At 41.2% G+C, this 14,416-nt stretch overlaps 2 protein-coding genes across 4 annotated transcripts in view; both read left to right on the forward strand.

Moving 5' to 3' along the window:
* Positions 1-293: 293 nt before the first annotated feature.
* TMEM70 (transmembrane protein 70) lies at positions 294-6,674 on the forward strand. 2 transcript variants are annotated; one of them, XM_033842663.1, is made up of 3 exons: positions 294-560; positions 1,808-1,913; positions 6,034-6,674. In XM_033842663.1, exons 1-3 carry the CDS (start codon positions 357-359, stop codon positions 6,489-6,491), a joined length of 768 nt encoding a protein of 255 aa, XP_033698554.1. In that variant the 5' UTR covers positions 294-356; the 3' UTR covers positions 6,492-6,674. The 2 variants fall into 2 exon arrangements, with proteins under 2 accessions (XP_033698554.1, XP_019780732.1); XM_019925173.2 differs by having other exon boundaries at positions 294-548.
* A 4,119-nt stretch (positions 6,675-10,793) lies between these two features.
* LY96 (lymphocyte antigen 96) overlaps positions 10,794-14,416 on the forward strand; it is a 32,201-nt gene continuing 28,578 nt past the window's right edge. Inside the window, exon 1 of one of the 2 annotated variants that reach the window (XM_073794530.1) lies at positions 10,794-12,826. In XM_073794530.1, coding sequence (XP_073650631.1) covers positions 12,715-12,826 — 112 coding nt within the window. In that variant the 5' untranslated portion in view covers positions 10,794-12,714. The remainder of the gene's footprint in view (positions 12,827-14,416) is intronic. The other variant, XM_033842854.2, reaches the window with a different exon arrangement.

Genomic DNA, 14,416 nt, shown 5'->3' on the forward strand with positions numbered 1-14,416 from the left:
TTTAACCCTGCTTCCAGGCTTTGTCCTTCGCGCGTGTCTCTCCCCTCTGTCCTTCCACACGGTTGTAAAGAGCGCCAGACTCCGACGAGGGGAAGCAGCGCTCAGGATGGCCGTTTGCTGGTCCTGGCAGCGAGGGTCAGGTCGGATTCAGATCTCAGCCCACAAGGAACGCGTGTGCCTGGGCAGGTTGCCGGCGGGCCGTCCATTCTGCGCACGCGCAGGCGGCCTGTGCGGCCCGCGGGCCTGGCGGCGGCGCCGAGTGCGCGGCTCGTTTCTGCCGCGGTCTGGTGAGGAGCTGCGCCTCGGCGTGCTCGGCTGCCGCCGCAGTGCAGTCGCCGTTTCTGGTCACGCGCGGGATGCTGCTTCTGGCGTTGGGCGGCCCGTGGGCGGCCGGACTGCGGCTTGGTGGGAAGAGGACGGCACCGTGGGCAGCCACTGCGCTCCGAGGCCCTAGGGCGGCCGTCTGCCGGGCGGCCTCCTGCAGAGGCTCCTCGGGGCGGGGCGGGGGCGCGGGGCTGTCGGCAGCCGCGACGCTTCTGCCGTGTCGGGTGCGAGCGCAGGTCGGCGGTCAGAGGGCTCGCGGACCCGAGTAAGGGTGGGGGTGGGAGTAGCACCGGGCCTGGGGAGCCCGGCTCTCCCATAGCTTCTCCCCGGCCTGCACGGCGGCTCTGGTGCTGAAGGAGCCCCGTGCTATGGGGCTGGTAGGAGTGCCCGGCCTCGGCCTGGGCAACAGGCCGGTGCTCCCGGGGTTCGCAGCCCCCGCGAGTCCAGCAGTGCCCCTTGGAAAGTGCCTATTTTCTGGGCGGTTCCAGTCACTTTACAGAGATGGTTGCAAATCCATTGGGCTTGTGAGGACTCTTATTTTTTTTTTCTGTCCTTGAGCGCAAGCTCGGAAGGGTTAATTGGCAGCGAAATTTAGATGCTCCACGTGGAGACCGAACTGAAAGAACTCGGGAAACCTGATTTTGAGTTTGTTCTGCTTTTTATTAGGTGGCTCTATTTTTAGGAATTCCTTTGCTCCCTGGAAAAATGGGATGGAGACGTTAATCCTTCTCATTTTAATCTGAATAAATTGTCTCCTAATCCTGCCCTGTAAAATATTAGGATTAGCAAACATGGTTGAAACTTGGGAGGAAAGGCCAACGCGGGAATTGGAATCTCATTAAATTTCAGCATAAAGGGATTAGGCATGCCTTTTACATCTTGAAGAGTGTGTGTTGTGAAAGTCATTTTCAGAGGTTCGGGCAACTCTTTTGTTCCTGTGAAATTTGATGTAGGAGTTCAAGTAAAATATTTTCCTTGCGAGGAGCAAGGGATGGATACGAGACCCTTGGGGAAAGAGTTATTATTATTTTTTTAAATACTAGCTATAGTATAAATATTTAAGAAGTATTAAAAGCAGTCTGGACTTTAAACTTTCTGAATTTGCAGTATTTTACTTACATAATTAAACTTAATTTTTTAAAAAAGCTAATGCATTTAAATCTTTGACAGTTGGCCAAAAGTGATGTGGAGTAGGAGAAACTATTCCACTAACTTTTTACTTGTTTAAGGTCACACTTTAAAATGCTTCTAGCTGGGATGCAAACTTAGGTCTTCAAACTCCCAATTCAGTGTCTACTTGTGAGTGGAATTAAGGAAAGACATCGTGTTACTCAGTTTGCTTTCTTTAGCTTTGTAGATGATTTGGAAGAATTCCTTACATCACCCCATGTGATAAGTTTTCTTTTTATTATATTTTACAAAATAAACTTAAAAAATTTAAAAGTTTATCATGTACTCACATTATAATGGTCTCTTTCAATAGATACCTGTTTCTTGGGAAAGATGTGTTCGATGTTTACATACACAGCTTGAAAAATCAGAAGATGGAAGGCTGATTTATACTGGGAATCTGGCCCGAACAGTATTTGGTGGGTAATCAGAAGTGAGGATATTTCCTTTTTCCCCCCCTTTTACTTATAAAAAAAGGTTCTTAGCATATGATAACTTATTATTTTAGCACTTCGTAATTGCAAGACAGAAGGAAAAATTATAATTTTTTTCTTGTGGTCTGTTGATAAAAGATTTAGAGGTTAAGACCTTTGCATTTTTAGGAGATTTTTAAAAGGTTTTTGTAGACTCTTATGATTTTGTGATCTTATGGCTGCGCACTAAAGATTCCATCCTTTGGTCACCTCTTGGGATGTTTAGCAACAAAATAAAACAGAACAAAAAGTGTATGTAATGTTTGAATATGCAAAGGAAAAAAATATGGGCGAATACCTCTTAGGAGTAGTTATTTTGGGTAAGTAGACATTTACAGTATATGTTTCTAGATTTTGCAGTTAAAATGAGCAGTAATACTTTTATAATTCAAAGATATATTAATTTTACATTTTTTAGGTCATCTTAGAATTTTCAGCAAACATATTTACTTAGTGGTTTTCTAGGTAGTAGGGAGTTATCGTGGAGAAGGAAAGGGCAGTGTATTAGATAGCTACAAGTTTAAAGCTCTTTCCTTAGGTCATAATTCAGTATTTAGTATGGAATATTTTAGTAGGGAAAGTCAGAAGAACTTAGGTTTGTGATTTGTTCAAGTTCCTGAGGTTGTATTTCATTTTATTAATCTTAAAAAAAAAAGTATAACCTGAAATATCTGGAGGATTATTTTATAGCCAAGTTGGCCACAAGATTTCTGTGCCCCATTTGCATGTATGTTTTTGATCATGCTGGTGTTAACCAGTTGTCTGAAATTTAATCTGGAAGTCTGTAAGTTCTCAAGAGTGTGACATTAAAATAGAGTATGTTTAAAATACAATTTTAGCTATTTAAAACTTTCTGGGAATAAGGAGTGATTATAATCACTATTGAGTGGAGTTCTGAAGTTACTGGAATAATCAGTTTTGGATGGTAGAAATTTCTTCAGAAGTCACAACATGAGTGGGCCACTGAGCCTGTGTGTCATCTCTGGATTGAGCCTGGGATCCCTAGACTGATGCCCTTGAGATGTGTTCACCGTGACCCCCGTGGTACCCTTCTTTCTGAATACAGACACCGTTCCTTCAAATGAAGGGAAGCCTTAATCAATTTTTTTCATGTTCCCACTTGACTCAATTCTGAAGTGAAGAGAATATAAATAGGAATTAATTTTAGTGTGGGTACAATATAATATTTGTGGAAGAGCAGAGCTACACATGATATTCAAAGTTCTAGAACTGTAACTTGTAGAAGAATTTAATGTTTGAGTTCCTTCAATATTATAGTAATAGAAAGTCACTATACTTATCAGGGATTAATATTTTTTCTGTGTAAAACTGAGTGAGAGACATTAACATAGCAGTACCATTTAAACTACCAAATTGGGTCCTAATTTAAAGATATTTGAAGGGACTTTTAGTTGATGGTTCTTGTTAATTCAGCAACAGAAAATTACGGATGTCATAGTATTCTCTTTTTAAGATGAGTAGAATTTGAACATGAAGATGTTGTGAAAGAAGGGCATCCCAGGCACGGAAGTAGTATGAGCAAAGGCATGAGAATATGTTTAGAAAATAGCAATTGCTTCAATCCAGGCATAATAAAGTATATGTATGTATTAGTTTCCTAGGGCTCTTACAATACATTTCCACAGGCTTGGTGGATTAAAACAACAAAAATTTATTCTCACAGTTCTGAAGGCTAGAAGTCTGAAATCAAGGTGTTGGCACTCCGTGCTGTCTGAAGGCTCTAGGAAAGAGCTTGTCCTTGTCTCTTCCAGCTTCTGGTGGCTCCCAGCAATCCTTCATGTTTCCTTGGCTTGTAGCTGCATAACTCCAGTCTCTGCCTCCTACTTCGCACGGCGCTCTCTGTGTCTCTGCTTGTCTTGTTCTGTCCTTTTAAGGATACTCTCATTGGATGTAGGGCCCACCGTAATCCAGTATGATCTCATCTCAACTTTTAATTGTCTGCAAAGACCCTATTTTCAAATAAGGTCATGTTCTGAAGTTCTAAGTGGATGTGAAGTTTGAGGGGACACTGTTCAACCTACTATAGTGTGAAAGAGTAATGGGGAAAACAGGTAGTTGGAAGGGCTAAGGAGGCTTTTATATAGAAGGCAACTTGGTCCCCATTGAGTCCCATGTGTACCAGTGTCATGGCATCTACCTGTGGGGGGAAGGAATTATTTTAAAATTACTAATGCAAGATAATTAAGGCTTCAAGCAAGAGTGATGTATGAGAGTGTCTGCTTTGTTATAGCCTCACAAACAGAGTATGATGTCATATTTTCAGTTTTTGCCAGTTTGGGGGAAAAACGGAATCTCACTGTGTTTTTATTTTTTTATTTTTTTTAACATCTTTATTGGAGTATAATTGCTTTACAATGGTGTGTTAGTTTCTGCTTTATAACAAAGTGAATCAGTTATACATATACATATGTTCCCATATCTCTTCCCTCTTGCGTCTCCCTCCCTCCCAGCCTTCACTGTGGTTTTAATTGAATGTTTCTTATGATTGAGGCTTAGCATCATTTCATCTGTTGAAAGACCGTGTGCATTTTTGTTTCATTGAACTGTCTGCTTATATTTCTGGCATGTTTGTTTATTGGGTTGTTGATCTTTTCTTCTCATATACTAGAAACCTTTTGTGTATTGGGGATATTAACCCTTTGTCATATAAGCTGCAAATATTTTTCTCATTTGTCTCTTTGTTTACGGTATTTATGTCCATGTACATTTTTAAAAGATGATCAGATTTATCAACTTTCCCCTTGATTGCCTCTGTATTTTCAGTCATAATTAGAAAAGTTTACCTATTCTCAGATTATAAAGGACTTCACGGGTATTTTCTTCTTATACCTCTCTTATTTTATACACTTAAATCTCTGGATTATTTGGAGTTTTCCTGGTATATGGTATGAGGGATCGATTGAATTTTCTCTGAATCTGGTTGTCCTAGCACCATTTATTTTAGATTGTATCTTTGTTCTATACTAAATTTCTCTATGCAGTTAGGTTTGTGTCTAGATTTCCCGTTTTTTTCCATTGATCTGTTTATGTACTGAGCCACTACCACACTGTTTTAATTATACAATCTTATGTTTTAGTATCTAACCCTCCCCCCTTTTTTTCTTCCTTTGTTTTTCCAAAATAACTTTATAATCAACCCTTCTAGGATCTCAACTTGCCTGTTTTCCAAACAGATGGTATTTGATCATGTTAAAATTGTACATTCAAGCTAAGAAAATTTACATTTTAAGTTATTTATTTATTTACTGTGGTAAAATAGACATAAAGTAAAAGTTACCATTTTGACCATTTTTAAGTATACAGTTCAGAAGTCACTGATTTTTTAATCTTTCTAACGTGATAAGTAAAAATATCTCCCTATTTTAACTTGAATGTTTTTCCTTGGTAAAGAAGTTGATTACCTTTCCCATATGTTTCTTAACCACTGGTGGTGTTTTTTGTTTGCTTGTTTTTCGATTTGCTGTTTTAATGCTGGGCACTTAGCCTGAAAAAGCCCCATATTGGAACGTTTTATGTTAGATCTGTGGAAGTGCTTGTTAATAGAGAGCTTTATTTGATTATCTGCTGACTGAATTAACTTTTATAGTATTCATAAAGATTTTTGAGTAATAGTAAACCTTTTATTGGGAGCTGAGATAGAAGCCAGTTAACCCTAAAGCGGACTTCCCAGCTGGAGAGGCAGCGCACTGTAATGGCCAACAGCCTGGGCCCTAGAGTCAGATTGCCTGGGTTTAAATCCCAACACAGCTACTTGGTAGCTATGTGACATTGAGCAAGTACCTCGTATTTTCTCATCTTTTAAATGGGAGTGATGATGATGATAATTATACATCAGTCTCATAGGATTTTTTTCTAGATTTCATGAATGAAATTTGTAAAGTGCTTAAAATAGAGCCTGGAATATAATAAGCACTATATAGGTGTTTTGGTTTTGTTGTTTTGATGATGATATTGTAGGGAGAAAGGTGGAAGAATTAATTGGATAGGTTGATTCTTTTATAAAAGTTAAAAATGTTAATCTTCTCCCATTTTTTTTCTTATTTAGGTGTGAAATGTTTTTCTTACTCTACAAGTCTGATCAGCCTTGCATTTCTACCATACATTTTTGCACAAAATAATATTATATTTGGAAGTCTGCCTTTGCAAATCTTATTTTATGGCATCATAGGAAGCTTTACAGTGATCACTCCAACACTGCTTCACTTTCTTACAAAAGGCTATGTCGTTCGGTTGTACCATGAGGCCACAACAGACACTTATAAAGCCATTACTTACAATGTTGTGCTTTTGGAAACGAGTACAGTGTTCCACCAGAATGACGTGACGATTCCAAATAGCACACATGTGTTTACCACATTTTATGCTAAAACAAAATCACTGTTAGTTAATCCAGCACTCTTTCCAAACCCTGAAGACTATAACCATCTAATGGGTTATGACAAACCATTCACTTTTGATGTGGAAGAAGCCAGTGAAAAGAAACAGCTTAAAGAAGAGAAATGAGTCTGTCGTTTTTATGTTTGCTTAAATGTTATTTATGTTCCAGTGTATAATAATTGCCTTTACTTATGATTTTTGTTAGTGACTGATTGTTAAAAAAATAATTTGAAATTGTATCACAGAACTTTCCATTTCCAGAGAATTATGTTCCTTTATAATAAAAAAAGTTACATTTGAAAAACAAAACATCCAATCTCTATCATTTGTGTTAAAAGGGTGTGAAAATACATGTATATGCTGACATATGCATGGTTACTTTTATATAATAAGTGTGATTGCCTCTCAGCTGGGGATTGGATGTCAGAAGCAAATGGGAAAGTTATTTTTCCTTTGTGTTTGGATTTTTCTAAGGATATAGATATTACCTTTTCCCACATTGAAAACTCTTTAAAAATTCACGGATTATGGGAGACTGTTAATCTGCTTCCTTTGGCTCAGAGCACAGGTTTTTGCCTATCATCTCTGGCATGGCTGCCCGTGTTAAAGATATCCATGTCCAGTAGGGTGTGGTTAGCTCTTGGGGAAGTGGTGACCTAAGTAGTATCGTCTTCGGTGGTTCCATTTGTCCCTCCATGTACACTCTCCTTTGTTACACCCTGAAACAGTGGGAAAATTGTATGTACTACACAGATGGATAGTACCTTTTATAAAATAAAAGTCTCCATGCTAATGTTAAGTTGGTTCTTGTGAAGGATTTTCAGCCAGGAACAAAGGGCCTCAAATCATGCTATTTAGACTAGTAGATACTGATTAAGTGCCTAGAGGGTGTCAGGTACTGGGCTAGTTGCCAGAGTCACAGTTGAGAACAAAACACCCAGTCTGTAGAGAGCTGCCTAACGTCTATCACCTGCCACGATGATAAATCTAATCTTTCTGGCTTGCCTGTGGTATGAGGGAGGTGGATGGAGAAAGCAGGGACATCACTAGTTCTTAGGGGAAAGATCAAGTCCGAAGCTGCTAGAAGGTTATAGGAGACAGCTTAAGGTAGAACAGTGCTCATCTTTCTGAGACTTAGAGCCTGCCCTCTGCTAGGATCAGCCAGCTTGTGGCCTTAGTAGAGGGCGGGCTCTATTCTTAGATGAACAAGCTGCCACCACCTCTGTCCTCAGTTTGGGCCTCTGCCTGTCTGCTTTTCTGTCCTTTGTCACCTAGATGTGGACCTGTTGCTATCTTAGCAGTTAATGTGATTTATATCTTTCTGTAAAAAGATTATTCCAGGGCTTCCCTGGTGGCCCAGTGGTTGAGAGTCCGCCTGTCGATGCAGGGGACACAGGTTCGTGCCCCGGTCCGGGAAGATCCCACATGCCGCGGAGCGGCTGGGCCTGTGAGCCATGGCCGCTGAGCCTGCGCGTCCGGAGCCTGTGCTCCGCAACGGGAGAGGCCACAACAGTGAGAGGCCCGTGTACCACAAAAAAAAAAAAAAAAAAAAAAGATTATTCCATAATCAAATACTCATTATCAAATGTTAGATAAATATTAGAAGAAAACAGTGTTGTTAACATTTCAAAGTTTTCTCTCAAGGGTCAGTTTTCTCATAACTTGTTTTTAGTACATCCTATCTCTTTCTTTAAATGTCCTATATCCATGTAACCATTTTGTCACCTGTGGAGTGGAGTGAAAATCCTATTTTTATGAGTATCAATAATTCCTCAATTGTTTAGAGAAAAGGAAAAAGGCTTAAAGTACTACACGAGAAAGATGACTTCTCAAGGGCATGATTTGGAGTGAGACCAAGATGTAGAAAAGGATCAGCATGCGTAGGATACCCTAATGGTTCATCACTGAAGTAAGTCCGCAGAAACAGCTCAGGCCAAGGTAAGAAATATACGCACGTCCTTCCATGCCACTTTACCACCCTCTCCCCAGGCAGAGTAATCTTGGAAAGATTAGGAAGGTGGTGAGTCTCCCTCTACCTATGGGAAGGATATTGAGTCAGTTTTATTTGAGTCCCAAAAGGCAGGGTGATCCCCTTGGACCTCTGGGTTACATCAGATAGTGTACCCTTTGATGATAAGATATAATCCTTTGCCTCAACATAGATTACGTCATACTGAAAAACTTCAGCTTTTGGAAGCAAAAGTAACAAAACGGTCATTAGGTATGAATGACAGCCTTAGCTTGGACACATTCGTTAAAATTGTACTCTGATTTTTTCAGAAAAAGTGACTCATCATCCAGATTCATTGTTTCATCTAGACCACTTGCTGTCTACTTTTATTTGGAACCAAATCCCAGACATCATAAGATTTCTTTCTTAAACTTTTTTAAAATTTTTATAAATTTATTTATTTATTTTTGCTGCATTAGATCTTTGTTGTTGTGTGTGGGCTTTCTCCAGTTGTGGCGAGCGGGGGCCACTCTTTGTTGTGGTGCACGGGCCTCTCACTCTGGTGGCCTCTCTTGTTGTGGAACATGGGCTTTAGGTGCACAGGCTTCAGCAGTTGTGGCACGTGGGCTCAGTAGTTGTGGCTCACGGGCTCTAGAGCGCAGGCTCAGCAATTGTGGCACACGGGCTTAGTTGCTCTGCGGCATGTGGGATCCTCGCAGACCAGGGCTCGAACCCGTGTCCCCTGCATTGGCAGGCGGACTCCCAACCACTGTGCCACCAGGGAAGCCCAGATTTCTTTCTTAAATATTTAATTTTGTGACTCTACAAGATAAAGACTTAAAAAAATAACAATGCCATCATAATACCTAAGCTGCCCTTGACCCCAGTGTTATCAAATATCCAGTCTACTCAAATTTCCAATTGTTTCATAATTTTCACCCCCATTTTGTTTGGATTAAGATCTAATTAAAGTTCCCACCTTATTCACACCTATTTTCTAAGTCTCTTTTAAGACTTCTAATCTATGGACCCTTCTATATTTTTCAGTTTGTTTTTGTTTTTTTAGGCCCTGCCACGTGGCATGTGAGATCTTAGTTCCCCAACCAGGGATCAAACCCGGCCCCCGGCCGCAGAAGCACGGAATCCTGACCACTGGATTGTCAGGGAATTCCCTCTTTCACTTTGTTTCCCCCGCCACCCCCCGCCCCTTGCAAATCATCTGTTGAAGAAACTGAGTGTTTTGTCCTATATATGTTTTCATGGTCTAGATTTTCTGATTATATCCCCAAGGTGTAGTTTAACATGTTTGTCTGTCTACTGTATTTGCTATAAATTGAGGCTTCATCAGGTTGAGGTTTGATTATTTTGGAGAAGACTGATTCGTAGCTGATGTTGTTTGTATTATTTTTCTATTGTTGCATAACAAATTGCCCCTAAAACTTAGAGGTTTAAAACATCAACAGACGTTTATGATATTGCACAGTGTCTGTTGGTCAGGTATTTGGGAATGGCTTAGTTGAGGGGGTGTGGGTCAGGTTCTCTCATGGGGTTGCAGTCAAGATATCAGCCGGTACTCCTGTCATTTGAAGGCTGGGCTGGGGCAGGAGGAACTGCTTCCAAGGTGGCTCACTCACATGACTGACAAATTGGTGCTGGCCTTTTGGGAGGAGGCCTTGGTTTCTTACCACATGGATCTCTCTTTAGAGCTACTTGTTTCCCCCAGAGCAATTGATCCAGGAGAGCAAGGTAGAGGGCAAAATGTCTTTTATGATCTACTTTGGAAGTTGCACATTATCATTGTGCAATATTTTCTTAGTTACACAGTCACCCTTATACATTGTTGGAGGGGACTACACAAGGATTTGCATACCAAGAAGGTAAGGGTCATTGGGAGCCATCTTGGAGGTTGGCTACCACCATGTTCACCCATCAAGAAGAATACAATGTCTTTCTGTCTCTCTCTCTGTGACGTTAGCAACTACTAATGCTCAGTGCCCAAGTTTACTAATTCATTAGGTGTTGCAAAATGGTTATATTCTATCATTCCTTTTTCATATATTAGCTGAAATACTTCTAAAAGTAGAGAAAAGAGTATGAGAAGGCAAGGGAAACTTGCCTCTCTGTACTATTTGGTTACCGGTAGTTCAGTTTCTATAGAAAAGTCAGGATAAATGCTTGATTCTTTCCCTTTATCAGGTTTCAAAATAGAGTTGGTTTCCTAGCATCATCTGCTGATTAGACTTTAAAAAAATTATTATGAGCTGATTGATTTGAATATATTTGATGTATTTCAATTCATTGCAGTTACTATCTTATTAATGATAGTAATAGTCTACAGGTAGGCTGAATGTTCATGTCTGGAAGCTGTGAATGTTATGTTAAATGGCAAAAGGGATTTTATAGGTGGATCTTGAGTTGGGGAGATTATCGTGGATTATCCAAATGGTTCTACTGTAATCATAGAGCCCTTATAACAGGGACGCAGGATATCAGGGGAGAGGCGATGTGACGATGGAAGCAGAGATGACAGTGCTGAACTTTGAAGATGGAGGAATGGAAGGATTGCAGCTCTCAAACTGAAAAACGCAAGTAAACAGAGTCTTCCCCTGGAGTCTCCAGAAGAACTAGGTATGCTGACTCCTTGCTCTTAGCCCATTGAAACTGATTTCGGACTTCTGACCTCCAGAACTGTAAGAGAATTCATTTGTATTGTGCATATGTGTGTGTGTTTTCCACATAGCATGGCTTGTGGGATCTTAGTTCCCCAACCAGGGATCGAACCTGGGCCCTTGGCAGTAAAAATTCAGAGTCCTAACCACTGGACTGCCAGGGAATTCCCCATTTGTATTGTTTTTAAGGCACTAAGTTTGTGGTTATTTGTTACAACTCAATAGGAAACCCATCTTTGGTCAATGGGACTGTCATCAAATTGGGTGTCTAATATGATAAGATGTTTTAGGCTCATCTTGAACGTTTTCTGCCTCAGACCTGGAAACAGTAATTTCTCTAGAGTATTTTTTCCTTTTAGTAGGAAATGGTATTTTGAGACTACTAGAAGCATTCATGGATTTGTCCTCTTTTTTTCCCCCACTTAAAAAATATGTAAAATACATATAACATAAAATTTACCATCTTAACAAAATTTTTCTTTTTTTGGCTGCACTGGGCAGCTTGTGGGATCTTAGTTTCCTGACCAGGGATCAAACCCATGTGCCCTGCAGTGGAAGCGTGGAGTCCTAACCGCTGGACCTCCAGGGAATTCTCCATCTTAACCAATTTTAAGTGTACAGTTCATTAGTGTTAACTGTATTCACATTGCTGTGCAACAGATCTCTAGAACTTTTTCACCTTGCCAACCTGAAACAATACCCATTGAGCAACTCCCCATTTCCCCAGACTACGCCCCACCCCATGGATATTTACCTTTAAAAAAATGGGAAAGTAGTACAGTTTTTAGTAAAACCTTTTACAAATATGATTATTTTCCTCTAAACCTGTAGGTTTTTAAGGCCCCAATTCCATGCTATTTTTTGGCTACTAATCCCAGACCATGTCCTTTAAAGAATTTCAGGTAGCAAAGCATCTAAAGGGGTGGCTGTTTTTCTAGAACAAAGTGAGAGTTTTGGAATGAAATACATTCCACACACAAAATAATGACCATTTTAAGGTATTCCCTGGACCTGTAATTTGCTAAAGTGAATGCATTCTCAAGCCTGGTGAGACCCCACCCCCACCCCGCCCACCATGCAGAACTACAGCTAATGTCCTGTGTCTGGGGTCTCATCCAGCTGGGCTCTACCCTCTGGCTGAACCTGTTGCCGAGCAGAAACACTTTGTGTGAGCCTGTTCAGTTCAGAGCTTTAGGTTCTGCTTTCTGGCCGTGAGAATTGTTGTATAAAGAACTTGTGGGAAGGAATTCCCTGGCGGTCTAGTGGTTAGGACCCCACGCTTCCAAGCCCAGCGGCACGGCCATAAAGAAAGAAAGAAGGAATAGGAGGGCGTGCTTAGGGTTTAAAAAAAAAAAACTTGTGGGCGAGAGAATAGCAATGCAGAGGGATAAAGAGTGCTAGTCTTTTGATCTTTTAAAGAAGACCTACAGGCTGGTTTCTTTACTATTGATTGGGAAATACCTGATTTTGTTTTTAAAGCTCTGTGCTCTCATTTGTATCATGTGTTCGCAAAGAGTACATTCTGAATCATTTTCCTTTCCTCTTGCAGCAAGTGCTCAGATATTAAACACACACACACACACATTCAAAAGAGGAAACAGTCGGATAGGAACTCAGAAATCATGTGACTGATGACTAAGTTAAATTTTTTCTACTTATTAAAAAGGAAGAGTCTGATGATTAGTTACTGACTGTCCTTGCATTTTTAAAGTTTTGAAGATACTGAATCATGTTCCCATTTATGCTTTTTTCCGCCCTGTTTTCTTCCACATTTACTGAACCTGGAGAGAAACGCTGGATCTGCAACTCCTCTGACACAAGTGTTTGGTACTCCTACTGTGGTAAGTACGAGGGCAAAAGCAGGTACTCATAATGTGAACTGTTCCAAGGGCAAGTTTTCACAGGAACCTTTTTCTGCTATCGCCGGGATGCAGGAAATGACCGTATGTTCCGGCTGCTGGGGAGGCTGCTGGCAGCAAAAGTGATGTCTGGTTCCTGCCCTGGGTGGATTTTCTCGATCCGTCACTGGCCTCACAGGTCTCTGAACTGTGTTGCACTTGACCTCCAAGTGCTTCTGTCCTTTCCTGTGGTCAGCTATCTCTACCTTGAACCCAGTTTCAGATTCTTCCCAGTTTGGGCAGAACTATCTGCTTCTGAGATTTTGCCTCAGCCCCAAGACTGACCGGGTCTTCTTGAGAAGGTAGAACAGTCCTAAATGCTGCTTGGAATTGATTATAGCTCCAGGCCATGATTTTTTTTTTTTTTTTTTTTGCGGTACGCGGGCCTCTCACTGTTGTGGCCTCTCCCGTTGCGGAGCACAGGCTCCGGACGCGCAGGCTCAGCGGCCGTGGCTCACGGGCCCAGCTTCTCCGCGGCATGTGGGATCTTCCCGGACTAGGGCTCAAACCCGCATCTCCTGCATCGGCAGGCGGACTCCCAACCACTGCGCCACCAGGGAAGCCCAGGCCATGATTTTTTGTTTTCAACGTTATGTTGGGTGTATAACAGGTGCTCTGTGTTTCAGGCTGTGGTTTTTTAAGGCTCTTGGAATTACCTCCCTAATTGGATGTAAGGCTGATTCTGTCCGTTATTGTGTGACCTTGAGCAAAGTCTTAGCCTCTCTGTGCCTCAGTTTTTTTATCTGTAAAGTGAAAGTGATTTTCGAACCCATTTCACAAGGATTGTTTTGAGGTAAAATTTTTAGCACAGAGCCACATAGAAACAATAATATTGATTACTTAAAAAAAAAAAATCAGCCACACTCTAATGCTATTTACTGGTTGGATCACTGTTGTTTTGTTTTATCTTGTTTTGTTTAGTTTTCCCTCTTTCTCTACAAATATCTGCTGGTCTGAAAGCACAGCTTCGGGGCTTGACTACTGTTTTGGTTTGGTGCTTTGCATTGTGTTGCTCACTATAGGTTGGTTGACCTTTTCTACCCACTAGTGGTATCAGGAAGGTTTAAGGGGATGCTCCCGAAAATACTTGCTAGCTGAAATCCTCATGGGAAAAAAGGATTTATGGTCTAATCATTTGGGGGAGATTTACAAATGTACTTTGAGTTCTGAGAAGTTCTGCAATAAAGAAACCTATTTAATCCCCCAATTTTCAGTTTTATTTTGTTTTATTTTTTGAGTGTGTGTTTACAATCCTGCAAATACACTCTGGCAAATATTAATATAAAGTTACTTCTGGGGGCCTTCCCTGGTGGCGCAGTGGTTGAGAGTCCGCCTGCCGATGCAGGGGACACGGGTTGGTGCCCTGGTCCGGGAGGATCCCACATGCCGCGGAGCGGCTGGGCCCGTGAGCCATGGCCGCTGAGCCTGCGCGTCCGGAGCCTGTGCTCCGCAACGGGAGAGGCCACAACGGTGAGAGGCCCGCGTACCGCAAAAAAAAAAGAAAAAAGAAAAAAGTTACTTCTTGGGAATTAT

The sequence above is a fragment of the Tursiops truncatus genome, chromosome 17, assembly GCF_011762595.2.
Source record: "Tursiops truncatus isolate mTurTru1 chromosome 17, mTurTru1.mat.Y, whole genome shotgun sequence".
NCBI classification, from domain to species: Eukaryota; Metazoa; Chordata; class Mammalia; order Artiodactyla; family Delphinidae; genus Tursiops; species Tursiops truncatus.